Raw genomic sequence first — 27,608 nt, 5'->3', positions numbered from 1 at the left:
CTCAACATGGCGGCGGCGCTGCGAGGGGGTTGGGGAGTTTCCGGGGCGCCTGTTGAGGGTGAGTCCGGGCCGGGGCCTGCGTGCGCGGCGGCGGCGGGGCCGGGCCGCCTCCCGCCGGCTGCGGGGCGCGGGGGCGGCCGGCGGGCGCGGGGCGCCGGGGCGCGGCGCGGCCCGGGCCTGGCCCTGGCGCCCCGTTGCGGGCAGCGGCCGGGGGGCGCCGCAGCCGGCGGGAGGCCCCGGGCGGGGGCCCTGCGCCGCCGGGGCTGGGCCGCGCTTACCCCAGACGGCTCCCGCGGCCCCCGGCCCTAACCGGGGCGGTGTCGTGCTGGTGGCGGCGCCCGGTCCCACGGAGCCCGAGTGTCCCCGGCGCCGTGACCGGCCCCGCGGCCGTGTCACCCGTGGTAACGTCTGCGGCTGAACGTTGATGCTTAAAACTGACAGAATCGTTAATCTGAGGTTTAAAGCCTCTGTACTAGTGTGTGTTAGCCGAATGCTGCTTTAAAAAAGAAACTCTGGTGGAGTTGCCTTTTTTCTTTTCAAATGTGCCCTAGACTGGAAGAATAAAACAGAAGGAAGGCAAGTCAGGTCAGCAGACTCCAGTGTATATATATTTTAGATAGGCCTCACCTAGCCTTGAAATCAACTGTAGTTAAACTTTTGGAGCATCTTTGGGTTTTTTTCAACTTTCTCAGACAGACAATGGTGAAAGCTTCTTTGGGAACATCATTGCTTTATATATAGAAAAGTTCTGGGATAGTTTAGCTTCAAAAATCTGTATTTAGACTCCGGTTCAGATTTTGCTTAAAACCATAAATGTTTGCAAACTTGATGATGAATATTTAAAAAATAGATGCACACGTTCTTTTAATTTTGAATTTAAACGTGGTCTGGTTAGATATGTAACTCAGACATTGCAACCTGAAATATTAAGGACATCAGTTTAAAAAGAGAAAATCTTTGTTCAGAGTCTAAACAGAAATGAGTAACAAATTGCATATGTTTTAAAGAATAAATCAGATATTGAAAGTTCTCATTTAAATTGCCTGTATTGGTGCATTACATAAATTTGGTAGTATTTATGTGGTATATTAATCGTGAAAAATGCAAGTTTTTCCTATTTTCACGGAAAAAGTGATCACACATTTTAGATAGAAAAATGCATTAGTGGTCATTAGCATGGGTTACTAATGCCTCTTTTTGCTAATTTGATAGAAAATCAGGAAGAGGAAGTTGAATTTCTGGTCCAAGTTGTCATTTTGCATATATGTGGATTTTGAGTAGGCTTTTTGTTTTGCCACTATAACTATGCAGGCCCACCCCCACCCCCTTGTGCGGACACACGGGGTGGCAGCTGGAGGAGGATTTCTCATGACCTACCATAACAAAACTCCACTTGACCCAAGGTGGAGCAGTCAGAGTAGTTTTCTGTCAGAGTGGCTGCTTCCAGGCTGGAGAGTTTGCTAGCATTACAGACTTACCAAAAAGTAACTTAGTAATAATGTCAAAACTTTCAACCAGGCATTAGATGGAAGCTTAACTTTTCGCATATGAGGCAGTCTGATGACTTCAGTGAGGCTGTTGTCTAAATAAACATTTATAATGTTAGTCCCCTAAATTGGAGAAATTCCAAAGAGGCTCCGTAATCAGGATTACAGGCCAGTATGGCAGATACAGTTCAGCGTAGCAATACTGAAGCATCAGTACTTTGGATTAGAAAGAACAGCGAAATCATTGCTATATATTTATGGTTTGAATTAGTGGTAACTTCGCAGGGGGGAGGGGTAAAGATGTAAGAGTTAAAATAAATGGCTCAAGCTGTCTAAAAAGTGTGTGTTGATTGTATCACGAGAAAAATTGAGAAGAGTGTGGGCAGTGCTATAATACTGTAAATAATTGATATACAGTCACCTGGAATATGATAGGTAACTTTTGGTTGTGCTATCTATATGAAGTAGAAAATTAATGAAAACCCAGTTTGTCACTGGACCAGTTGCTGAAGATGGTTTCGTACTGGATATCAGTCTCCAAAGTAGCCAAAGTTTATGGGCAAATCAATTCTTCGCTTTTTTTTTTTTCTTCATTGGTTTAAGAGCTAAAATTTAAATATTGAGAATAAGTTCTAGGTTTTGAGTTCCAATTTAAGTGTACCTTAATGCCTCCCCCAGCACTATAAATGAAAGCAGCGAGCTATAATGTTTTTGACACATTGGCTGCACTCTTACACTGTTACTTCTTTAGAAATGGGCAAGTAGGTAATTACTTCAAAAACCATAGAGACCTCGTGTGCATCTTATTTGTTGGGGACTCTGCCCATAATCTGAATAATCATACTCTTAGATAAACATTTTGTTAAGAACTTTATGTATAATTTGTGTTTTAAAATATAAATACTACACAGGAGTTCAGTAAATTTTAACTAAGGGAATTTGGAAGAGTGATTCCTGGCCCCTTTTAATTTGTGAAACAACTTAAGAAAATTTGAGGGGGAAAAATGATGATATTGATTTTATTCTTTCTTTATTTTCTTGTGATCTACCTGTTGTTTCCCATCTTATTTTCTTTGGGGGTGTAGGCTATATTATTTGTTCAGTGATTCCTGGTTTAGATTTCTAGGCGCAAAAGCAGTGAAAATCAGAAATACATGTGGTTCTCTGGACATGGAGTTAGGTCCTCAAAAAGTGTATTCTCTGAATAATTGTTATGAATTTGGTACTTATAACACGTTTTGCATACAGAGTGGGGATACAAACTTTATGTGCCTTTAACTAGAGAGCTTTGTACTGTGCCTCTAACACTTTGTGTTAAGAAGACAACTCTCAATAAATACAGTGAAATGTAGGTTTTGATGGAAATAGAATTTTCTCACTAACTTTTAAACTTCTAATTATAGCAATTAATAATATTGGTTAAGTGTAAACTCAGATTAAATATTAATAGGGTTACAGCAGTTCTCACATTTCAAGATGCGGTTCAGATCAGGAAGATACTTATCCCCTAAAATAATGATGGTCTCTAGTCTCTAGTGAGACCTCCATATCCACCTTTTCTTTCAAAATTCCCTCTAATATTAGGAGGAGCTTATGTTATAAATATTTATCCTGATGATTTTGTTTGTTTTTGTGAAAAAAGTGGCTCGGAAGGGTAAACATGTAATACAGAGGCTTTAATTTTACATTAAGAAAGGCCTGGATTTTGTCTCTGAATATGATGATGGTCAAATCAGTTGATACCGATTTGTGTCCATGTGTCCCTTCCCCTTCTGAGAAATGGGGGTAATGGTAATTTCCTTTTTCGTGATCTTTTGTGGGTTTAAGCTCATGAAGTTCTGATCAGTTTACTGGCCATGAAGTTCTTTTTCTAAACCCCATAGCTATTTGACCACTGAAAAGAAATCTTGCAAAGCATACTGAAAAGTTTTAATGTAAAGAAAGAACTTAAAGAATGTAATGGTGAAGTTAAACAATGCTTTAAAACAATGATAAAGTATTTTAGAATGTGGTAGAAATCATAGGAATGTTTTGGAATCTCATAGATATCTAATGAATGTTTTTCATGGAAAAACTGCATTGGCCGGCTGTGGTTAACATTTTCTTCTTATTCAAACTATGAAATAAGATTTATGAGAAAATCATTTTATATCATTTTTAATAATGATCCCCAATTTGCATGACCTTTAAGAAAGTGCTTATTTAATCTTTATTACATATTTTTTAGATTTAAATGTTAAACTGTTTGGGGAAAAAGGATCGCTATGTTGTGTAAGATTGAAAGGAATAATTTGCCACTAATACTTCTTCTAATTCTTTCTCTAGGACTTCAGTGATTCTGGACCATTGTTGTTGAAATGATATTACAGAAGCCGGCTATTGCATTGTATTTGTTGGATGAAACCCAAATATTTACTTTCAGTCAAGTGGGTAAAAACCCTTAACTACAGTTTACATGTGTAGGTCACTGCGTTACTGTGTTAGTCACTGTCTCTATGCAGCTATGACAAGGTTAGAAGAAGCAAACAGAGAAGTGAACATGCATTCCTCTGTCAGATATCTTGGCTATCTTGCCAGAATCAACTTACTAGTTGCCATTTGCATGGGCCTTTATGTGAGATGGGAGAAAACTGCAGATGCACTGATTTTGGTAATATTTATCCTGGGGCTTTTTGTTCTTGGAATTGCCAGCATACTCTACTACTATTTTTCAATGGAAGCAGCAAGTTTGAGTCTCTCCAATCTTTGGTTTGGTTTTTTGCTTGGCCTTCTCTGTTTTCTTAATAATTCTGCCTTCAAAAATGATGTGAAAGAAGAAGCTACTACGTATTTGCTCCTTTCTGCCATTGTTTTAAGGATATTATGTGCTTTGGTTGAGAGGATTTGTGGCTGTATCCATCATCGACCAACTCTGCTGACAACAGTTGAATTTTTGGAACTGGTTGGGTTTGCAATTGCCAGCACAACTATGCTGGTAGAAAAATCTATGAGCATTATTTTGTTAGTCATGGCTTTGGCCATGTTGATTATTGACTTACGTATGAAGTCTTTTTTGGCAATTCCAAATTTGGCAATTTTTGGAGCCCTTGCATCCTTGCTGTTTTTTCCTTCACTGAAAATTCCCACAAACCCATTTGCCTTGGCATGTTTCTTCAGTTGCCTGATTTCAGATCCCCTTCTCGATGTTTACTTCAGTGGACTTTCAGTTACTGAACGGTGGAAACCCTACTTGTACCGTGGTAAAATTTGCAGAAGGCTTTCTGTCATCTCAGTTGGAGTCATTGAACTTATCTTTTTCATTCTTGCAGCCTTTAAACTAGGTGACTTGGATCTCTGGTATTTTGTGATACCTGGTTTTTCTATTTTTGGAATTTTTTGGATGATCTGTCATGTTATTTTTTTTATAACTCTCTGGGGATTTCACACAAAACTAAATGACTGCCACAAAGTGTATTATACCCACAGAGCAGAAAACAACAGCCTCGATAGAGTTATGGCATCTAAAGGAATGCGCCACTTCTGTTTAATTTCAGAACAACTCGTATTTTTCAGCCTTGTCGCAACCACTGTTTTGGGGGCAGTATGTTGGCAGGTAAATAATAATCTCTTTATCTTGATCTCCCTCTTGAAAATGTTCCTGAGAATTGTTGGCTTTTCAAAATTCTTATGACACTTGACAGTGCACTATGGCTCAGTACTTCAAAGTTTATGTTGGAGCCCTTGGCTTCAAAAATGTGTTCTTATAGTTTAACACTTTGTTCTGTCTTGACTATGGCCTAGTAAGGCAACTGGAGCTTACCAGCTTCCTTGTGTGGTCAGAATGAGAAGAGTTAATGCTTTCAGTGCAAAAGCAGCATGCAAAGTATTTTAAGTTATAAATGTACCTGTTTATGAAATTATTTTCCTTTTGAATTCATTGCACCATAAAATTTGTTTTCAAACTAAATCATGGTGTTGCATCCTCATAACGCGCACTATATTGGGGACATTTCTTATGGACTATTGTAATGGAATCAAGGCAAACTCATGTTTTAAGAATACATTTTTCAAGAATTTCTCTTTGTATTTAACTACTAACGTTAAGTCAGAGATATCTGATAAACTGGTAAATTGTTGCTATAATATATGTTCTCAATGCCTTGCTTCCAAATCTATTTATGTATCACAGGCTATATTCGCTGAAGGACTAGTTCTTAAAACCATCCAGTCTGCTTATCTTTGACTTTTCTTTCCATTTCTGAATGAAGGCCTATGTCCTTTCTTTAGCAGAAAATACACATTTCTCTCAAAATACTTGTTCAGGCCCCAAATTAAAAGTGCATTGGCAATGTTGCAGCAGAGTGGAAGGGAGTTTGGTTTTATTTTTTAAAAAGTTGATCGAAAGCTACGACAGTCACTTTCGTATCCATGCATCTTAAAAAACAAACAAACAAAAAGACCTAGCAGATCCAGTCTACAGAAATGCCTCTACAGTGGTAAACAATTTGCTGCCAATTCTTGCAGATTTTCTCAGTTTAAATAACCTCCTGGATGAAATGCGTTACAAAACTTGGTGGAGAAGGAAATTGGCAGCTATTTTGTGAGAGCAGTAGGGTTTGGGGTTTGGTTTTTTTGGGGGGGGTTGTGTGATTTTTGTTTTGGGGGATTTTTTTTTTTTTTTTTTTTTTTTTTTGCCTTATGAGCGTTCGACACTAACAGACAAGCCTGGCAGGAAGGCTAGGTAGTTTTTACTCTTCTTTTGAAAAAGTATCAGCACGCATTGCTATAGCTTCTAGACTTGCAGAGAGGTCAAAAGAAAGAAGTTGAACTAAAAAAAAGTGAAGAAGAAAATTCCCCCAAATGTATTTGCAGAAAAGAGAAGATGCTAATACACTGAAAGAAATGATAAAGTAGTTTGGAGGATATAAAATCAGCATATTTAATACTGGTAGCTTCCATATTTCTGAAATTCATGTGATTTTGTCAAACAAAATACAAATCATTATTGTGTGATGGGTGGCTACTTTTTTGTAAAAGCAAATCTCTTACCATCTCTAGTCTTGCTATTTTTTTCTGGTTTGCCCTACTCCTTTAACATCCTGAGAAGCATTAATTAATATTACATTGTTTAAAAACACTCCACCTACTTATACCTAGCAAAGCAGTCAGAATGAAGCAAGTGCATGAACTGTCCGAATAGTCCCTGGAGGGAGGTAGGCTCTTTTGTTGGCTTACGGAGCAAGAGTCTGTTGGTTGGAGTTAAACACCTGGCTTGAACAGGACCTCCTGTTGTACCCCTCAGAGGAAACAGCCTCTCCGCATTGATTTCTATAAGTATGCAGGCGTTTTTTGAGGAGGACTGCTTCATTAATGCAATTTAGATGCCTAAGCAAGGTGGATTCCTACCCATCTTCTTACTTTTTCCTTTGTACTTTGATAATTCTTTGTATCTTTGTATTTTTTTTCTGTCTCTCTCATATGCCTAAAAATAATTGCAACTGTTATATGTTTGATTATTTTCAGGCATCTCTAATTCTGAAGAAGTGCTGTTGCACTTGTGCTGGACAGAGTTCACAAGAGACAAATCGGCAGTTGACTTGAAATCTTAATACTTGTTGTAGGCTAATTTCAATTTCTAGCATCCTGTTGTGTAAATAAGATAAGCTGATCTTCATCATCTCTGTCTGACATGTTATGTATTTATTCAGTGGGAAAAGGAATAATTGCAGTGGCAAAAATGAAAGGCATCAAACGAACTACTTTTCCTCCTCACGAAATCCAGTTTTTTGCTATAATCATTTACGTTTTTTAGTAGAAAATTATAGTTACATTTCTTTTAACTACACTTTTTTATCATTTATTTACAGTAAAGCAACTAATGAATTAGCTTAAAATTATGAATGCAGTTGTCTCCAACTAGTAGCATTGTTACCTCAGAAGTATGATATTTGCCTCACAAATCACTCTGTTGCCTATTTCATCTGTTGCCAGAAAATGAAATACTTTATCAGACATGGCTAGAACACGATTTTGTAAATAGATTAACTATTTAATGTAGTGATTATAAGAAGCTGTGGCCTTTTCTATAGTTTTCTGGATAGTGCCAGTTTTCAAAATAATTATAAGTAAGAAAGCAGTGGATAAGCACACAATTTACACCATTGCAGGGCATTTGTTTTTTTTCTACGATTAAGGAAACTAGTCATTTTTCTTCTTTATAGGGGTAGTTACAGACCTTAAGACAATACTTTAGAATTTTTTGCTGGATTTTTTTAGTCTACTGTTTACAGGAGTTTGAGCAAGCTCAACAGTAACGCAGCAAGTTTCTGCAGCAAATAAGTACTTTCCTTATGATGGTTTATACATATTTTAACAACTAAAGAGACAAATCAGACTGTCAGAGACTACTGTCTGCATTTCTTTTGAGAAAAGCAGTAGTTTTTACTGTATACTTAGTGGGTTGTTGTTTGTTTGTTCTCTTAGAAATCTTTGCTGCACAAAAAAGCTAGTGACATCAGTATGTAGTAGAAAAAGATCTTAGGGCTATGTTGGGTGTCTTTCCATGAAAACATCAACTTGATGTTATTAGTGGTCAAAAAAGCAAATTAAATATTGGGAATTATTAAGAAGGTTAGATGTATCATTTTGTCACTGTATCAATCCCTAGTTTCAGTATTTTGAATAATTGCACAATTCTTAATTCCCATCTTACAGATAAGACAACAGGAGAAGGTTCAGAGAAGGGCAACATATAATCATGAAATAGTTTCCATGTAAGGAATGACTAAGCTAGGGCTCTTCAGTCTGGAAAAGATAACTAAGGGGGAATACGATGAACATATTATATTTTATATGTGATGTGAGAGAAGGTAAACAGTAAGAGACAATAAACAATCAGTTCCAATGCAAAAACTAAGAGGAATCAAGTTGACAGGAAGCAGGTTTGAGACAAACAAATGGCAATAGTTCTTCATACAGAGTCTATTTAACACTGGTAATATGTATCACAGCGTGCTGTGGATGCCTAGAGGCTCAAGAGGGAATTGGACAAGTTCATGGAAATAAATCCACTGAGAGTTATTTACTATATAGAAACCATGTCTGGCTCAGGAAGCCCTTGAGCCACCGGTGGTTAGAGGTTGGAGTACTTGCAAAACATCATACATGCCTGGTGGTTGCATTTAAAAATTGCGTAAGAGCTTTTCAGTAGGATATGTTTCCATTGTGGCATGGTCTGCTTCTGAGAACAATCCCTGCTTTAGCTAAAAGGAAAGATACCTTGACTTGTCAGTAGAAACTTGGTGGCGTTTTTCTCGCAAAATCTCCAGAAACTGTTCTGCACCTGTCTTCACATTTGTGCAAGTAATTTTAGTCAGATCAGTAGACTCTCTAACTCCAACAGCACTTGTTCGTTTCAGCAATTACTCACGTGGCTGCTGTAATCAAGCCCTCTGTCCCTGACTGGGACTTGGTCCAGCAGAAATCATGCAAATGACAGGCATTATTTCTTTCAGAAACTAATAAAATGATAAGAAATTTGCAGACAAAGGCCTTCGAATTTGCAAGCAAAGTTTTTGGAAAGGTTTGGGGGAACCTTTTCTCAGAAACTTAAAATCAGATTTTGTTAAGTGATCTGTGCCAAAGTAACAGTACAGTTTTTCTGAATTACTGGCCTAAGAGACTTATTATCCGTGGAAGGCTTGTATTTAATATTACCAAGAGAAAAACAAACTGTGTCAGAGACAGGTAAAGTAATGGAATGAAGTACTTTGAGTACATTACCCTTGTTTCTAATGAATTTTATGGGTTAGTAAAATAATAGCATTCATAATATATATGAGTAACTGTACTTAAAGGTACTATTGAACTCAAATTGTTCATGAAAGAAAAGTTACAGTTTGTTGTATGTATATTCTTGTTTCTGGATGAGTTAGTAATTTTGTATTCTCTATGGTTAGATTGCCTTGCAAAAGTTTCTGAAAAGCTCAGTTTACACTGCCTTTAATAAAATTGAAAATGGTGGGGGTTTTTTACTTTTCTAAAAAAAAAAAAAGACATTACTTTCTAAACAGTAAGATTTTTTTCTAATTAACTTCTATATTTACTTTTTTGTACTTTTGTTAACATTCCAGAGTAAGTAACTACAAATTATATCCACTTTTTCTCTATCATTTTCCCCTTCTTTTCTTATTGTCTTGTATTTTTAATCCACTCTTCCTCAGGTTCTGTTTGTCTAATTTAAATACATGTATATTTTTTTCTCCCTTGAGGACCTGCTGCACGCTGTGGCCTCTCTCTATAGTTTATCAAATAGCCATGCCATTCTGCTTTTTTTTTTTCCTCTCTCTCTTGCTGTGATCATCTTTACTTCCTCTTGTTCTTTTCTTCACTGTTAGTTTTTCCCTTCCTTCCTAATTTGACTTCTATGTTTCACTTTTTCTTTATAGGCTCATCTGTTCAGTTTCTTTTGCAATACCATTATTTCTTTTTCCCTACTGTTCCATTTCTCAAATAGGTCCTAAATTCCCTTTGCTTGCTGCTAGTCTTTTCTAAAACTCACCCATTATCCTATATGTTTTTGCTGCCCATCTTCCTCTCCTGCATGTGCTCAAGCCCTCGTCTTGGCTGTGTGCGACTCCAGTCGGATCCCAGTTGCTTTGCCTTGTTCCCTCCTCGCAGTCACAGTGGCACCAGCGCTAGCTTCTCTGTGTCCGCAGCCCTCAGAGGCCACGGTTCGTGCGGGGGGGACCGTCTTTGGAAAGTTGTCGTCTTAACCTTGGCAGGAGGAGCAGACCCCTAGCTACTAACTGTTGTACCTCTTTTGCCTAAGAAAGAACGTGTGAAGGTAGAGTCCATATGAAACGGGTATTTTTGGTAACTGGATTAAGCTCAGGGTGTTCTCCATTATCATAATGTAGTAGGGAATGATTGGTTGCATTCCTTCGGTCTGCTTTGAATGTATGTCAGACAGAAATTCAAAAGCAAATAAATATTCTTTCTCTGCACATGCTTTGCAAAATGTTGGGAACTCAGCACCAGTGTTACTTTGTGACAGGAGAAAGAAAATATTCATTGCTACTTTAAAGAATGTGATTTCTATTTTAAGCTTTGCTGTCACAGTCTTATTATTTCAGAATTCAAATTTTTATATTCAAAACTTGAATCAAAATTCAATTTAGTGTATTTTTAAATTGACAACCATTTCCATTTTTGCTGTGTCAAATGTACAAAGGCTAATGCATGGGCTGTGATTAGAACAGAAGTCAGAGACTGGCAACATAACACATTAAAATCAGTCTGCCAGTGAATGTGAAGACTGCTTTCTACAAAATGTTCTCTAGATTTTCTCAGTGACATTCTAACAGTCAGAATAATGAGTTACTTATTGTTCTCCACAGACTATTCTTTCATTAAGTAATTTGTTTATAAGGATGTTTCACCTGGTAGTTGATCTGAATTGTAACTTTCCTAATTTTGTCTTTTGTCTCCTTTTTCTTTCCCTGTAATGTATATTTCTTGTTTGCATTTGGAATGAGATATCTTTCAAATATTTGCTAGATTAGTTATCACGTTACCTTTTTTCTCCCTAACTTCTTCCTCATGGAGTGTCTCCTTTTTTTAGTTTTGTGGAATTAAACTGCAGATAAGTGAAGCAGAATTGTTTGTGTGTGTCTGTGAATGTATGAATGTAAAGTGTGTGCATGTGTATATTATATATCTTATATAAAAAATGTCTGTATATGGATATACTATAAAAATAGGGAAATATAATTCAGCTTGAATAATGGAAAGCAAGGCAGAATTCTTCCTTTTAAATACCCAAATGCATTTTCCTAAGTCTTGTAAGTTGTATTGGTCAGTTACATGTAATCTTAGTTCACATCTGTTTATAAATTTATTTGTGTTTTAATTAGAAGGGCTTTTCTATAGGTCTTTGTAACTGGCTTTCAATTTAAGTGAATGCTTTTTAATTCTTTTCTTCCTCCCCATTATTTCCATCAGTCATGTATTGTTTATGCTCTATTATTAAATACTTTTCCACAATCACTCCACTTTCAGCAATGGTTTTCTTCCTGGGACTGGAGTTGTCCTATCCATGAATAATCAACCTAAGATATAAAATACCTCTAAATTCTTCTGTTGTTTTAACAAAGTTACATTTAACAATAAAGTATTGCTTGAAAAACTAAAGAATGTAGAAAGGCAATACTACTAACAGATCTCGCCTGTCTTTTATTGTTTGTCATTTTAGTATCCAAAGGCAAGTATTTTTACCTTTTCCACATTGAAATAAGGGCACAGCAGGTATTACCTAAATATTCATTTAGAAGAAGACAGACAAAGGCAAAAAACAACAACAACAACAAAGAACAAAGATGAAGAGAGAAGATGACTACTCCTAAACAGGAGTAGTCAGGAGTATTGCAGAGATGGTCCCCGTCTTCTGTGTTTGCTTTTTGAGCAAGCTGTCTGGAATCAATGGGCACTGAGAGTACAGAGACGTACTGCAAGCTGAGATTGCCAGTGCAGTCGAAAACAGAATGAAAATGGGTTGAACAGATGAAAGAACATAAACTCTTTCTAGCTCCGCCTATGCATGCATTGCCATCTGTTCCATTAAAAAACAGTCATCAAATCTTTTGAATTTAGTAAAGCAGTCTCCACCTGGCATATTAGCTGTTATCTTAAGAGAGAGACCTATCTTAACATTTACAGTAGTTACTAACTTAATTAGTTACTATTTTTTGCTTTTTCAAATTCTTAAAGTTCAGACTTAGTAAAATGCCACCAGTCATTGTATTTGCAGCACTGAATTAAAATATTTTATATTATCTCATTATAGAGTTGTTCTAAACATCATTACTCAATCTTATATTTGTTAGTGAAATATTTCTTTGAAATCAAAACTATTCAAAAAATGCTGACAGCAAGTGCCAGCATCTCTTTGCTTGCTTTCCAAATCACTGCCAATTCTTCCAGTTACTGATGCTCGTTTGTTGTTTGTTTAACATCAATTTGCTAGTTTATTAAAATTACATTTTAAGTATAAAAGGCCAAACTATCCTCTTTCATGAGAATCTGCTTGTCCACTTCTTCGAAGACAGAATACTGGGCTGGAAGGACTCTGGAATGCAACTGAGAGAGTTGTGCATGTGTCTGTGTACCTTGCGAGTTACTCGTGTTAGAACAGGCATTGTAATTCATGCTAGTAAGCATTTTTGGAAAATGTAACAGTTGTTTTAACAACTTACTAGTTTAAGATACATTTTCAAAGCATTCCCTAGTCCTTAATGTGGTTTGGAAAAGGGACCAAGTTTCCAAAGTATTTTAGGCCCAAATCCTCAAAATATTTAGGTGGATAAGTCCAGATAAATGTTAGGTAGATAAACGTTATTCAGACATCTCTGAAAACGGTAACTCTACTGTGCCATTTTAAGGCTTGTGATAAGAGAATTAACTTGTGGTTATGATGATGCTCAATTAAAAAAAAATTCAGAGAGCAGCAAAATGGAATAAACTGTTCCTATGTTATTTTCCTGCATTAAATACTAAATCTACAAAAAATGTATTGGAAACGCTAAAAAATGGTTTTTGTTGTTGTTGTTCTGATATGGTAATAGTCTTTATGATATTCTGATTGCTGTAGTTTTTATGGGCAAATGTTTCAACAAAAATATTTAAAATGTTAACTTTGTTATTTTGTAATATATTCACTGTGATCAAAACACTATTGCAATATTAAGAGCAGTTTGTTACAGCAAGATTCAAGAGACATCTATATATGATGGAAAAGCTGATTTACTTTTTCATAGTTCTAAAAATGCATTATAGTACTTTCCAGTACATGTTTTCAGTCTTTCCAAGATTTAGATCATGAATAGGAAACTTCTCCAGATGAACCCTTCGGTCTCTGCAGAACCAAAGTCTTCTTTTTTCCTTAATTTAAAGCAACTTATCTTTCTGGCATCTACAGTTGCAAAAATAAGTCTCCAAATCTTGAAACTAATATAGCCAGTGAACTGCAGTATTTCATCAACTTCTCATACTTTACCAAGCTTTTATAGAATGAATACTGAGTTCTAGGTTTTCTAAGAACAAATTTTTCTAAATTTTTAAATTTCTGAGTTTTTGTTGCTGCTGCTCTGAGTCCTTTTCAATTTCAGAGTGTATTTGGGAAACTGAATAACCAAAATGGGTGCTTCCTGCTGATGTATTTTGAAAAAGATATATATATTTCCTTAACGACAGGATTTTTTCTCCTTATTGACAACAAAACAGGCTGAGGTTGCACCATAATTATTATATTGTTTTGAGCTTTCCTGTCTTCTGGTGATTTCAGGTAACTATATGTCTTTTTAAGAAATTTTTCTGAAAATCTTTATTCTTTGACACAAAACCCAAGAACCGGTATGTGAGTGCTTCTGTGCACTTGTCCTAAACATGTTGCATCTACTAACTCACTCTTTGATCCTCACCCTCTGAGTATAGACAGACTGGAGAGAGGAAAGGAATATATCTGGAACGATGCAAGATATCTGCTGGGATAGCTAAGAAAATGATGTATCTAAAAGTGACTGAATCTCCTATAATGTGTGTGTACCTTAATAGATGCACCTTACTCCTTGTAAATTCAAATTATTAGCACCAAAACATCAAACTACATTACACCACATGAGATCCGATTGGAGTATTTTACACTAGCATTATCACCTGCCATGGACCTGTTATATCTGAACCAGTTCTGTAAGCTTGAATGTTAGCAAAGCAGTTGCCATATTAGTTGGACTTCCTCTGATAAGATGTGCAGAGAAGTTCTCCTTGGTTGTTATCTCATATGATTTGACATCTGCTCAGTGTCATTTCTTCCACTTTACTTTTCAGAACTAGAAACTAAATAAACTCTGTTTGTAATGCATTTTATAAAGCATAGTGGGATCTGGATATAATTTTATAGTGGTTTCAGATGTTGGAATTTGTGAAGAATGCTCAGTTGTTTATTTGCGGTAAAAGTATTGCTGTCACAATTTCAAGGACATATAGGTGAAATCCTTATATTGAAAATATAATGGGACACTTTTCAAGACTGGGACAGTTGCCAGATGCGCTGTTGTTTCTTACGGCAGGAAGCATATAAAATGGGTAAAGCTGTTCTTTCAGAATAAGTCGTCTCATATTATTTCTCTGTTTAAAAACTGAACATAGTTGAGTTAGTCTGCCATGTGCCAAGCAGAACTGAGTTGGTTTTGGTGCAACTTTTCAGTATGATTTACTTTCCAAATTCTAAATAGCTTTGCCTCTGTGTTAAGCTGAATTGACAGTCCACAACAGATTACTGAGAGTGTTAAACAGTAAGCCAATGTACAGATTAAAAAAAAAATCATTAATATTGTAGACTTATTCAAAGAGGGCATAACACACAGATGTGGTGAGAGGTCGCAAGACTCTTCTGATGACAGAAAGCTGTACCTATGAACTTATTTCCTTTGCTACATAACAGAAATGAATATTTAATAACTGCACCACAGATATTAAAGTTCTTGATTAATTATATACTATAATATTGTTTCTCCCCTTTCTAAAGCATTTAATGCCTCATTAAACTCAGTCACATAATATTAAAATAAATAAAAGAAACCTTTATCTATTCTGCCTCTTGCTGACACCTGGCATTTCAGGATTCCATTTTTATTTTATTGCTACTGTCAGTTGCAACTTAATTTTTAAAATGACCGTGTGCAGCTTCTTTTTTTCACAGATTAAGGCCTGATCCTGCAGATATTTACAGATGTGTTTACTTTATGTACATAAGTAAATCTGTGGAATGTGATTGCTCTGCTCCAGTGGTAAAGCTAAGCTATGATCATGGCTTTAAAGCTAAACCCTGTACTGGTTAGAGTGTTTTTAAATTCATTCTGTTCAGAAGAGTGATCCCTGCTTTCAACAGCCACCTTTTTCCCCCACTCCCAAATTGGCCTTTTGTATGTCTTCAGAGTACTTCACTGTGTAATATACGTAGAAGAATAGGTATATATTAGGTATAATATAATACCTTGCATTTCATGTTTCGGGACCCAGTTATATTTGATCAAACACAAGGAATCGTTAATAAAACCACAACCAACAGATAGGAAGGATTTTTCATGCAATATATAAACCCATATGTTTTCCTTTTAGCCAACCAACGGGATCTTCATGAGTGCGTTTCTCATTGTTTTACCTCTGGAGTCCATGGCTCACGGGCTTTTCCATGAGCTGGGAAACTGCTTGGGAGGAACGTGTGTTGGGTATGCGGTTGTGATTCCCACCAACTTTTGCAGGTATAGTTACTGTGTATTTCAACTTCACAGTAGTATAAGTGAACTGATACCCAGTAGAGGCAATGCAGTGCTGTTGCTTGCATTTTCCAGGAATTAAATACCAATTTAAATAATTGACTAATTTTGAATAACCTTTTTCTTTTTCTTCGCCTTTCAAAAAGAATGTTCTGAGTAACTGTAACTCTACCATTTTATATATGTTTGATTTGCTTTTAAAAAGCCAATAAATAGTTTGGGCATCAAACATGCATAGGCAAATCCCACAGTCCTTATCTTATGCAAAGCAGGATTAGCGCACTTGATTCAGTGCAAATATTTTATTTATATGAGGAGATTTAATAAACTAACAGATCAGTCCCTGTTCAAAACAACTTTGAACTGTATTAACTGAGATGGTGCCTACATTTAAAGTACATTGAAGTTATATTTGCTATTGGGTTGCATACCAATTATTTGTACTGTGAGTTTACAGAAGATTTTTTTCCAGTATAAATGTTACCATATGAAAAGTGTTTGAGGAGATTCTGTACTATTATTACTTGCTCATTTATATGGCTTTCTTATAAGCTTTAAACTTGAAAAATGCAATTTTAGCTGTATAATTTGAATGGTATAAATGAACCTTTTTTTTTTTTTTTTTGTAAAAGGCATGCAAGAACTATGGAAGTTATCTGTTTGAGCTACTAGAGAAATGGAGTGATATGTTGAAATGAGAGGCTTAAAAATAGAACCAGCCAATTTATGAAAACTTTCCAGATTACTGTATATGTAATGGATTCAATGGATAGGGAGAAAGCTTAAGCGGCAAAAGAAACTGAAGATGCTGATCTTAGATTGTTGTATGCAAGTAGTGTAAAATACTGTAAAAACAATTTTCTGAGCTTTCTGACACTAAAGCCCTCAGCTGCCCACTCTCTTAAAAAAAAAAAAAAAAATCCAGTAAGTCAATTATTGTTAGGGATTTAAAAAATTTACATTACAATAGAAATATTTTTCTCTTATTTCCCCGCCAATAATTTAACTCTTTCATTGCATTATATTATTCTGACTGTGGCAGTTTCCTTTGATTTCTCAGTGGATGAGATACTCTGGAGAAACTGTTTAGGGCCTGGCAGAGCTACACTTTCTTAGTAACAAAGCTTGATTGTTTTGATAACAGGCCCAGTCTTTACTTGCTGAGATAAACTGAGATAATGTATTAAATATAATTGTTGTAGTAGAACATAAACCTTTGTGAAGGCACTAAACAGCTGAGGAGATGCAAAATTTAATTAACTAGACCAAAAAAGAAACCAGATTAAACTTTACATATAGACTTGCAGACAAAACACACAAAGAATATATATAAGAAATTGTATTTTGTATTAGTACAGTAAGATCATCTCCATATTTTCATCCACAAAATCTGTGCATCTCTGTAGTCAAGCATAAATCAAGTGGATTTGATACAGCTCTCTGTTAGGCCCCTTAGCATTAGCATTACTGCATTGATTGAAAAGTGGTGAATGCTTTTCTTTTTCTGAGAACACATCCTGAAGAGGATGTCATGATTGATGAATAATTACGAAGACTTCCAAAAAAGGAAAAAAAAGAAAAAAAGAAAAGAAAAAAGACAGCCATGCATTTGTGAATCTAGGGGCTCTTTATATATGTGTATGTGTATATGTATATGTGTGTGTGTGTGTGTATACACATATGTATGTAGTTTGTTCCAGATCCAGTTCATAATTTCCTTAGCACTTTTATTTTCTAAGCTGTGAATACCATTATCTGAAACCTATTTGTTATGCTGAAAGATCAGCATCTAAACAGCACACACAAGTAAGAATTACTGTATTTGCATAAGTAATTACCATATTGAATAAAGAGTATTTTGAAGCTGAGATACATGAATTTAAAATATCTGAGTAAAATGTTTACTTGGTTTTCTCTTGGTCTGTCATTGAAAACTAGCTTGCAGTTTGTGTGTGAACGAGTGCCTCTCCGAAGGCAGCGCTCTCAGTGGGACTTAATGAAATAGCTGAAGCCCAGCATGTTCACATCACAGCTTGTCTTCACTCAGCAAGCTTAGAGCGCAGGCAGAGCAAGTTCAAGTCTGTAGACATAAACACAAATCAAAAGCTGCACAGATAGCACAGGGTTGAGTAAAGACCATGCTTTGGATTTTAAAAGTGTGAAAGAAGGAAGGGAGAGATACCTGGCCCTTGCTCAAATACAGTATTTTGAATTGTTTATAAACTATATATTTCAAGGAAATTTGAATTTAGCACAGTGCTACTTCATAGTGGAGAAAACACACCACAGAAAAAGAAATTTCACCCGTTACTATCAGTCCACTAAACATGAAATCATAATAATAAATCATAATAATAACTATTTTTCTTCTCTTTAGTCCTGATGGCCAACCAACTCTTCTTCCACCTGAGCATGTGCAAGAGTTAAATTTGAGGTCTACAGGCATGCTCAATGCTATCCAAAGATTTTTTGCATATCACATGATTGAGACATACGGTTGTGACTACTCTACAAGTGGACTGTCCTTTGATACTCTTCACTCCAAGATCAAATCTTTCCTTGAACTTCGGACTGCAGATGGACCCAGACATGATACCTATATTTTATATTACAGTGGTCACTCACATGGCACTGGCGAATGGGCACTAGCAGGTAATCGTTGTTGGATATTTTTATTGATAGTTTTGGCATTGATAGACTTTCCAAATCAGTGAATTCTTTCTTATAAAAATCGTACTGTATTGTGAAACTTCAAAGTTTTGGTCACGTAAGTAACCTGACAGTCCAGAATGGCTCAGAAACACAAGTCTCTGGAGAACGGGTTCATACAGGCTGCTGGCAGGGGAAGAAAAGAGGAATGGGTAATATACAGGGCCTGACTGTTAAGATATTCAGGAGCTGGAAGGAGTCACCAAATTCAGGCTGAATTGCAGGCTGAATACCGGTGGAACTAGTGGAGAGAATGAGGAAATGCAGTAGACCCCTTTTGTATGCAGTTAACTTGATGTGAAGAAGCAGCTCTCCTTTGCCTTCCTCTGTATGGCAATCAGATTTGTTATTGTATGAACTGTATGTCATTTTTAGTATTTAGTCACTGACAAAAATCCATTTTGCAGGTAACTGTTCTTACAGTTGTTCTCAAAATGGTGCAAGTATTGTTGATCCCAAATGCACGCTTACAATTTTAAAGATGATTTCTTATTCTCCTTACAATTCAACAAGTTAGCTTTAAAGCATAACTTTTTTTTAGAAAAGTTAGGTGGAAATGACACCTTCCTGTTCTAAAGACAGCTTTCCCCTGTATTTTGAGAAATATTTGCTCATTGTAAGGACCAACCATAACATCATCTTATTCCTTACATTACATGGTAGAGCCAGCACACTTACCTTTGAGCAATTTGTATAGCATTCTGCGTCACTGCGTCAACTAGGTTATCTATGAAGGGCTGCATGGATGTCTTTAAGATGTGCAGTGTATTTTGTAAAAGATGGAAGTAATAGAAGAAACAGGAAGCAGGTATACAGTCCACACCAGGAAAGCAGGCCTTCAAACACATAGCAAACCTTGTATCATGAAAAGAAGTATGGTTTGCTGACATCCTAGAGTTCAGGAGTCATTCTGGTACAGTGTAGCCTCAAGACTGCAAACCCCTATAGTAAAGGGCTAGTTTAATGCTGTGTTATGTGCTTGGCATAGACTTCACTGTTTCTGCCATTCCTGGTCCATTTTTAATCACTATAATGTGCAGTTCTACCTGAAATGTATAAAAATTTTTCTTTGATAAATCTACTCAACCTTTTGAATCCTTGGTAGGTTTAGCCTTACTCTCTTGCTGGTATGGAACTGGGCTTCTGAGGTTGCTGTGTGCAAAAAATGAATCTTTTAGTAAGTACATTGATAATTTGCAACTTTTTCTCTCTTCCTGGGACAGAACTTCACTTCATGGTTTGCACTCTGCCTATGAGTTCCTGGCTGTTTGTCAGTAGTATCTCTGTAGGCATGTGCTCCTGAACAGTGCAGACAGGTCTGAGCATTGCTGGTCACACTCAGCTGTTCAGATGCAGGTCAGTTTTGATCTGGAGGCTATATACCTGTCTTAGGGCAATTCCATGCCTGAACTGCAGCATCTGCTGAAGGGTGTTTCTCACAGACTTCATCTGTACTAATAAAAAGAAAGCCCCAGCCATTCTCTGAGCTTAGCACAAGCAGTGTAACACAGCATATGCCAGGATGGCTGAATAACCTCTCTGAGAACAGGATGGGGTTCACAGGAGAAGCTACTGCCCTGTGCCATTGCTGAGTGTGCCCATGCACTGCGTGGAGCAGGCTAACAGCGAAGCCTGCAGCAGAGATGTGGTTAGTTTACCAGGATATATGTAGGCAAACGTTTCTGCACAAACGTGATTAGACAGCCTCCAGACCAGACTTGGCTTATATCTGGCAAGCTTGGAGCATGACAGAGAAGCTCAGGTCTCTGTGTACCTGTTCAGGTAGATATTCCCGAAATTAAACTGTCTTCACTTTAGGATGAGGGCCAAGGTAACAAGTACAAAAAAAGAAAACTATTATGATAAAAGATACAATGTGTAAATGCAATGGGTTTCAACTTTCTCACAAAGTTCCTTTTCAGTTCTCCATTCAAGCGCATCTTCACCTCTACTTGGAGATAATGTACAGTCACATAAAGGAAAGGAACAAGCAGTTGGCACTTGCCATGAATCCTTTTTTATGATTAGTCCCCTGTTGCGAGAGTTAGATAAATCACAGAGTGTAACTTGATATTCTTTCCCAGTAGCGCTGCTCCTGAATGTAACTAGAATAATAAACTGAAGAGCTGAAGGATATTGGATTATATAATTGTACCTTGTGAACTGGACAGCAGTGTTTTGTGACAGATGGAAAACTTAGTCATTAGCTCCTGTAATCTGTACCATCCTCTGACCTCTGGAGAGGATTACAAGAGAAGGCAACAATGAAATGTAACCTTCGGATATAACAGAAAAAGCAGCATCTTACTGAGGGTTTATGCTGGGATACAGCACAGCAGTAGCTGTGTAGTCTTTGCATCGTAATGACATCTTTTAAAGGAGGCTTACTGTATTTATTAGTCCACTAATGATGTTTATTCATTGTTGGAAGCTGGGTGTAACACAGTGGTGTATAAAATAAACTTTTAACTAGTCATGCATAAAGTATGAGCAGTCAAACAACCTGGGAGGTCATGTTTTCCAAGTGAATGCAAAGGCAAGAGCTGGGGTAATGAAGCTTTGTCTTCATTGCTGAAACTGTCAGCTTAACCGCCTGTGAAACCTGCCAAAGAGTCAGAGGTGGCCAGAGGTGCACAGATCTCTTACACAGCTTGATGCCTAAATCATGTGTTGACTGATTATTCCATGTGTTTGAGGCTAGTAGGGTTAGAAGTTACTCAACTTGTGTGAGTGTATGAAGAATGAAATAGTTTCCCTTGGACAGTTCTATCTAATACCATTTTTAAATCGCCTGCACCCCTGCATAATTATGCTAAAATGAAGTTTATTTATAAGCCTTTAAAATGTGAAAAAATAAAAAGATTTTTTTACAGCTAATTTACACAGAAGGTTTACCTAGAGAAGGGAAATCAGCTTCTGTACAAGCCCCTGGTGTAGAGGCACTGAACTGCAGCAATGTGGGAATAAGATAAGTCATTACTGTAGTTTTGTATTTTTTATGATTTCCTTTGATACTAAATTTTCCAGGTCTGTACTTGTTTTGGAGATGCTTGTAGCCCTGTAATTTTGCCTTTACTTTAATTGTGGTAGCATGCTCAGAGCTTTAACTCCATATTATTAATTTGCTGCACTTTCTTGTCCACCTTGTGGATGGAAATCTGAGTTCTGAAATGTGCAGCTACTCTATTTTATTTACAGCCACTTGAGAGTCACTTGTGCAACTTACATTTCTACTAGCAAGATTTTAAACACTGATAAATGCTATATTACACAAATAAAATTATTATGGAATTAAAATGCAGTTATATTAAATCACATTTTTCTACCTCTCTTGCTAAAGTCTCCTTAAATTATATAAAAAGTCAACACTTTCAAACTAGAGGGGTTTTTTGTTTTTTTGTTTTTTGGGGGGGGAAATCGATATCATAGCTCTAACCTGCCAACACTTAGGCATATCAGTTCTTCACATTAATAATCACTCTGGAGCAAATGGAGTTTTATACACTTGTTTACAAGATGTTTTCCTTAGGCATTCAAGAAAGTAGTCTGCTTTTCAGAGCTACTTAGATCCTGCAGTATCCATTACACTTAGTGGGCAGAAGGAGTCTCAACTGTGGGTAACTTTGTTTAATTACAATCTTTCCAAACATAGCTGGAGCATGAGTTGAGGTAGAACATTAAAACTTGGAAACTCTATTTAGAAATATTGTCTGAGCTGATAGGAAATAAATATTGTGGAAAATTTCCTATGAAATCTTTTGTTTTAATGAGTTGTACATCTGTATCAATTTTAATTTTCTCGAAGCTCTGAAGACAAACACGTGTGGCTATAGAGTGAATCTCAATTTCTGGTCAGGTGAATTTTTGAAGCCAAAGATGTGGTGCCAGTAGGTGCCTTTCTCATTTTGCTTCAAAGCTATTAGCATGTGTTATGTAGGTTCAAAAATCCTCTCTTTCCTTAGAGATATTAAGAATTTAATACACAATAAACTCTAGTTCAGGCTTTCTTACATGTTTAGCTATTTCCAGATTTCTTCAATAGATTTTAATTTCTTTCACCATAGGAGGAAATTTCTATCTATCTCCTTTTTATCCAGGGTGGGTTAATGGCCTTATCTGTCACTGCAAGTTAGGTGAAATCAGTTCTTATCTCTCTGGAGGCTTCCAACACTTACTAGCAGGGAGGATCAGTTGAAAATTTGTTCTCTCTAAAATGGAGTTGTTAAAGTAAGGGATTCTTGGAAATTGCAGTCAGAATTCTAGAGACTTCTGTTTCTTCATGTTAATCTTAAATGTTTTCTTCTTTGGTAGGAGGTGATGCCTTACGACTTGACACACTTTTGGAGTGGTGGCGAGAAAAGAATGGCACTTTTTGTTCGCGACTCATCATCGTTTTAGACTGTGAGAACTCTCAGCCGTGGGTTAAAGAAGTAAGAAAAGTGAACGACCAGTACGTCGCTGTGCAAGGAGCAGAAATGGCTAGAGTTGTAGACATTGAGGAAGCAGATCCTCCACAGCTCGGTGATTTCACCAGGCAGTGGGTTGAATACAACTGTAACCCTGACAGTAACATCAGCTGGTCTGAAAAGGGACGTACAGTGAAAGCAGTGTATGGTGTGTCAAAACACTGGAGTGACTACACTTTGCATTTGCCAACAGGAAGCGATGTTGCCAAACACTGGATGATATACTTCCCACGTATAACCTACCCATTAGTACATTTGGCAAACTGGTTTTGTGGTCTCAATCTGTTCTGGGTCTGTAAAGCATGCTTTAGGTGCCTGAAAAGATTAAAAATGAGTTGGTTTCTTCCCATGGTGCTGGACACAGGACAAGGTTTCAAACTTGTCAAATCCTAATTAGGAACCAAAGAGGAACAAGTGGGAATTCTGGGAACTTTCTCATTTACAGTACAGCTTACAACATTTTATATGACTATTTTCTTTGATAAATGTGCTACATCAGGAGCTATGCTCACTTTGTTCAGCTTTTTGAGCAGCTACAGCTGCAGTCTTAAACAGAAGAGGGTAGGATTATGATATTCAAGTTTTGTTACTGAACTGTATCTAAATATGTAAAAGACTTATTTGATATGACCATGCATTTTGGAGACAGTTTGCATGTTCATATGTGTTACCTAGAAAGCAGCCTTTCAGAATCACCAGTCTGATGGACAACGGCTCCTATATTCAAATGTTAGGGCATGCATATTTGTCATTTATATCCACTATAAGGTTCAAATACAGGAAAGGAAGCAAGCTAATATTCAATTCAATTTATATGTCCTTGAAATTATATGGTGGGGTCAAGGGTATTACAAAACAGCACTGAGCCAAAAATTAAAATAGAAAAATGAAGAGCCATTGCAGGTAAGTCCCTACCAAGGATGTTTAGTTTTTTATTTGCTTTCACATCTTCAGTCCCTGCCTGAATTCTCTACTGCCATCAGTGGAAATTGGCTGGCAAGAGGAACTTTTCCGGCAACCCTGTAATGTTCTGTTACTGCCCACCAGACAAGGATTTTTCAAATGCAATTTTTAAAACATTGTGTTACTTGCAAAATTCAGTATCTTGCAGTGATCTTTTCTTTGTAAATATTCCCAGTAGTTAATTCATATATGAAATAAAAAGTGTGCTGAGAACTTTTTATCCTCACCTGTCAGGGTGGTTCTGTCTTTTTCAGATTCCTGTTAGGTTTTATTTTGAAAAGCTACCCTGAAGAAGGAACTTAACAAAGAAAATGATCCATAAAATAAATAAATAAAAAAAAAAACAGGAGGAAATGCAAGTGTTGCCTTGCTTCCACATTTACCTGAAGTCTTTGCCCAAGAACTTGATCCTGTACAATGTTGAGTATGGGATTGGACCAATGAGTTCATTTTCTATTTAAACTAAAAACAAACAGTTTGACTGAAAGAACAGATTATTCTTTTAAAACAGGATTGAAGCCTGAGTATTCCTCAACTTTACTCTCCCAGCTGCTAGGGCCTAGTCTTAATTCTTCCAGTTGCAGAATGCTGGAAGGGACTCTGGAAATCCTTTCCCACGTTTCCTTTTTATCAGAGAAGCTGCATAGCTTTCTAGTCTGTTTGCTGAAGTACCGAAAATCAGGAGTTAAACTGCTAAGCTGCTAAGTCAGTACACTTTGTGGCATTTTTTGCATACATATGTGCAATCTAGAAGATCCAGAGTTTACTTTTTTCTGTTTTCATCAGTATTTTAATTAAAATGTTAGGCATTAGTGATATTTGTCTAAAATATAATTTATTTGGGTTTTTTTGGGTTTTTTTAATACCTGAAAAGATGTTAGGAGTTCCTTAATGCTTTGCCTTCAAGGACTTCTCTAATCTCATTTTAACTTTTAAGACAGCTAAATTAGAGAATCCACTAACACTTACAGCTGTAAATAACTCCTGAAAATAAAGTGTGCAATTAAATTGAGGTCTGCAAAAAGCTGGAATATTTGCACCCACCAGCTTCAAAATGGTGATTTCAGTGGATTTACAAGGAACAGCCACTAAGTTTCTTCATTACTATGTATTACACAATTTTGTTTAGCAAGAAATCCCACATGCACACCCTTTGCCTTTCTGCATCCCCTTCCATAAAGGGATAAGGCATTACCCCTTTGATTTGACCGTCAAGTCAAATCAAAGACACTACCGCAAATCAGTTCCAGTGAGCTGTCTCAAAGTAAATGCCTGAGCTGCAGCTATGTCACAAAGTCCAAAGAGGCAGCTATCCTCAAGTACAATGGAGGGTAATCACACCATCTGACATCAGTTATCCAACTGAAGTTCCTAAACTGGGAGCCTGAGGGAGGAGTCACTTTACTTAAATTCAGATGGCTGAAAGCTAGACATCTAAATCTGAGCTAGTGACCTGAGGCGCTCCATTTCTCATCAACAAAGAGCAATGGATATTTCCAGAGGATGACTCATTCGATCTATTTTAGGAAGAAGTAAATTGTCCTGTGGTTGGGCCAATTAGTTTTGTTTTGTTTTTGCTGAGCAGAAACAGTCTTAAGTTCACATGTGGCTATCTAACTTTCAAATGCCAAAGTTCAAGTAGACAAATCCCTTGCTTCCATTTAATGACTTTAGAGCGCTTACGTTCTGAGTCATCCTCCAGAGCCTTCCCTGGGTGCGTAAGCTCCTCATTCAAGTGCTGAAATTGTGTACTTAAAGTTAGGCTGAACAAGCATCCACTGAGTTCCATAAAAGAAGCAGGCCCTTCTCAACAGAAGTCATTTTCAGCCATTTCTGAACAGCAAACTGAATAGAGACGAAAGATTGCATGAAGGCAGTTGTTTGGTTTGTAAAATTATTTTGATTGCCCTTTTAGCAAAAATTCCTCTGATTGCAACACAAACTGTTTCAACCAGAGCCCAGAGACAAACTTTACAACACAAAGTTCCTTTAAAGCAACAGTGTAATACCAAATAGTCGCAACATCAACATTTGACAGTAAGAAGTTTGTTCTTTTTTATTTTCAAAAAGCTGCGAACACCAACCTTAACACTTCCCACTAATTACAATGGGTAAATCTTACGTGCTACTGCTACATTTTTATGAGCATCATCTGTATATTTTTCTTTTGTACAACAATATGAGCAGTAAGTGTGGCATCCCTGACCTGTCCTGGGACAGTGAGTCAACTGTTGTGGAATATCCATGCTGCAATTTAGTGATGGACCCATTTGGGGCAAAATAAATGCAATGGTGCTGATCTTTTCCCTCTGTTTATTAAATGGTTTCCAGCTTACTTATCAAACCATTGGATTTTCTCTAGGATAGACTAGGTGATCTTTAGCAGTTTGTTGAATGAAGTCAGCTAAACATGTAGCAAAAAGGTTACTGGCAAAACTAATCATGTGTTTGCAGGGTTTTTTCCTGTTTTCTCAATTAAAGAATTTTAGTTTTCCGAATTTCAAATAGTTTTAACATAAAGTATTCCTACTTTGATTTTGTTTGGGTTTTTTTTAAACAGCAAAGGTATGGTGAAAATGCTATTTTAAACTAAAAGATGTGTTTACAACCATACAAACTATGAGGCCTTTTTTTTTTTTGGACAGAGGCTCTGTCCTTTGTGTTTCCAATCAAAACAAAAACTGCGGTGTAGGATGATGAGTCTCAGGAACTCAGGATTAATTCCCCACTTCTGCAGCAACTCGTATCAAAGCATCCTACCGTGACCCATGTTCCCACGCAAGGACCAGGGTGAGGGCAGCGCTCTCTCAGGTTTCAGGCACTCCTGCGCTTCCGCGGGTCACTGCTTAGCCCCAGCTGACACCCACGCACATGCCTTTAGAGGGAACCCACCAGAAGGACCCAACGGCAGGGAGGAGTTGTCCCTCCACTGTTCCCTGTATGAAAATAGAACAAATTTTGAAAGAGTAATATAAATCATATTCCAAAGAATGCTACATATGCTATCATTTATATACCAGTTGTTTTTCTTGAGCTGTAACATGCTTAAGAATGAATTGTGTGGATTGAGAAAGTTAACTTGTGATCTAAACTTTTTATTTTTCAGATTCTTGTGTCTACTGTATATTCTAAATTTGGTTATAAAGTTTGTTAAGATTTATACCACAGCAGCAATTTTATGTTGACTTGGTTTCATTTACATGTATAGTATCAGTCTTGCTGAAACATCCAAATGCACTAAGTCCTCCAAATGTAAGCCTTCGAAAGGAATTCAAATTGCAAATTCACAATAGTGTTTTTCTCTGAATAAGTATAGGAGGAAAAAAAGCCATTCATCTTAATTTTTGCACTACCAGAGTTACATATTTGCAATTCATTATTTTTTGTATGATGTCTTGTGATTGTTGTTGTCTGGCCTTCAGTTAAAGTTTTTCTTAGAAATAATTTCTTCAGCTTTTTTAGTTTTCCCTTTATTTTGCAAAGGCATAATTAACACTATGGTAGATGTAAGCGTCTATGTTGCCAGCACCAGACAATGTAATGGGTTAAAGTTCCTGTTTATAAATACCTTGTGGGAGGATTTTTACTGGACATACTGATTTTAGAATTGTAAATAGATTTTTGTGTATTTGTGATATTGCTTAAATATATTTTGCTGTTTTGGATGCTCA

General features: G+C 36.8%; 1 protein-coding gene across 2 annotated transcripts; it reads left to right on the top strand.

Annotated features, from left to right (window-relative positions):
* On the top strand, positions 1-27,608 carry TMEM168 (transmembrane protein 168). 2 transcript variants are annotated; one of them, XM_067314857.1, is made up of 5 exons: positions 1-58; positions 3,813-5,079; positions 15,642-15,784; positions 18,177-18,451; positions 22,820-27,608. In XM_067314857.1, exons 2-5 carry the CDS (start codon positions 3,943-3,945, stop codon positions 23,365-23,367), a joined length of 2,103 nt encoding a protein of 700 aa, XP_067170958.1. In that variant the 5' UTR covers positions 1-58; positions 3,813-3,942; the 3' UTR covers positions 23,368-27,608. The 2 variants fall into 2 exon arrangements, with proteins under 2 accessions (XP_067170958.1, XP_067170968.1); XM_067314867.1 differs by lacking the exon at positions 1-58 and adding an exon at positions 504-585.

This window comes from Apteryx mantelli, chromosome 1 (genome assembly GCF_036417845.1).
Source record: "Apteryx mantelli isolate bAptMan1 chromosome 1, bAptMan1.hap1, whole genome shotgun sequence".
NCBI classification, from domain to species: Eukaryota; Metazoa; Chordata; class Aves; order Apterygiformes; family Apterygidae; genus Apteryx; species Apteryx mantelli.
The sequence above is the reverse complement of the archived record's forward strand: the minus strand, read 5'-3'. Positions and strand labels throughout refer to the sequence as shown.

What these genes read in the sequence shown, in the direction of transcription:
- TMEM168 (XM_067314857.1), top strand. Translation starts at nt 3,943, where the DNA reads ATGTGTAGGTCACTGCGTTACTGTGTTAGTCACTGTCTCTATGCAGCT. An exon ending in TGGGGGCAGTATGTTGGCAG is followed by an intron (nt 5,080 to 15,641) that starts GTAAATAATAAT and finishes TTTTCCTTTTAG; the next exon opens with CCAACCAACGGGATCTTCAT. An exon ending in ATTCCCACCAACTTTTGCAG is followed by an intron (nt 15,785 to 18,176) that starts GTATAGTTACTG and finishes TCTTCTCTTTAG; the next exon opens with TCCTGATGGCCAACCAACTC.